The following is a 662-nucleotide window of genomic DNA, read 5'->3' as shown; positions in this document are numbered from 1 at the left end:
TGTAGCTGCTGCCTGCTGCAGCTGGTGCTGTTGCTGCTGCTGCTGCAGCTGCTGCTGCTGCTGCTGCTGCTGTTGCTGCAGCTGCTGCAGCTGCTGCTGCTGCTGCTGCTGCTGCAGCTGCTGCTGCTGCTGCAGCTGCTGTTGCTGCAGCTGCTGCAGCTGCTGCTGCTGCAGCTGCTGCTGCTGCTGCTGCTGCTGCTGCTGCACAATTAAAACGAGAATAATTTAATATAAACAAAAATCAGAGACAGCCACATCTCAGTCAGGAACTGCAGCAGCAAACAACTGCTGCTGCTGCTGCTGTTGCTGTTGCTGCTGCTGCTGCTGCTGCTGCTGCTTAGGAACCGGCTGTGCCTTCGCTGTCCTCGATATGGTAGAAGGTATCACACTCCTGCTGCTGCTGCTGCTGCTGCTGCTGCTGCTGCTGCTCTTCTTGCTGCTGCTGCTCTTCCTGCTGCTGCTGCCCTTGCTGCAGTCTGCGCTGTCCTGGAGACGTCCGTAGAGATAATATCACACTGCTGCTGCTGCTGCTTTTGCTGCTGCTGCTGCTCCTCTTGCTGCTGCAGCAGCAGCAGCAGCAGCTGCTGCTGCTGCTGCAGTATATGATCTTACCACCCCTATAACAACTGGCTGCGCTTCTGCTGTTCTGGAGATGTCAGTAA

General features: G+C 56.6%; 1 protein-coding gene across 1 annotated transcript in view; it reads right to left on the bottom strand.

Moving 5' to 3' along the window:
• Window positions 1-258: 258 nt before the first annotated feature.
• EMH_0057980 (uncharacterized protein) overlaps window positions 259-662 on the bottom strand; it is a gene marked incomplete at both ends in the record, with an annotated part of 4,772 nt that continues 4,368 nt past the window's right edge. The window contains 2 exons of the mRNA XM_013497528.1: window positions 259-486; window positions 613-662. Coding sequence (XP_013352982.1) covers window positions 259-486; window positions 613-662 — 278 coding nt within the window. The remainder of the gene's footprint in view (window positions 487-612) is intronic.

This window comes from Eimeria mitis, genomic scaffold, assembly GCF_000499745.2.
Source record: "Eimeria mitis Houghton genomic scaffold, Emh_scaff2735, whole genome shotgun sequence".
Taxonomy (NCBI): Eukaryota; Apicomplexa; class Conoidasida; order Eucoccidiorida; family Eimeriidae; genus Eimeria; species Eimeria mitis.
This window is presented reverse-complemented; position numbering and strand designations above follow the sequence as displayed.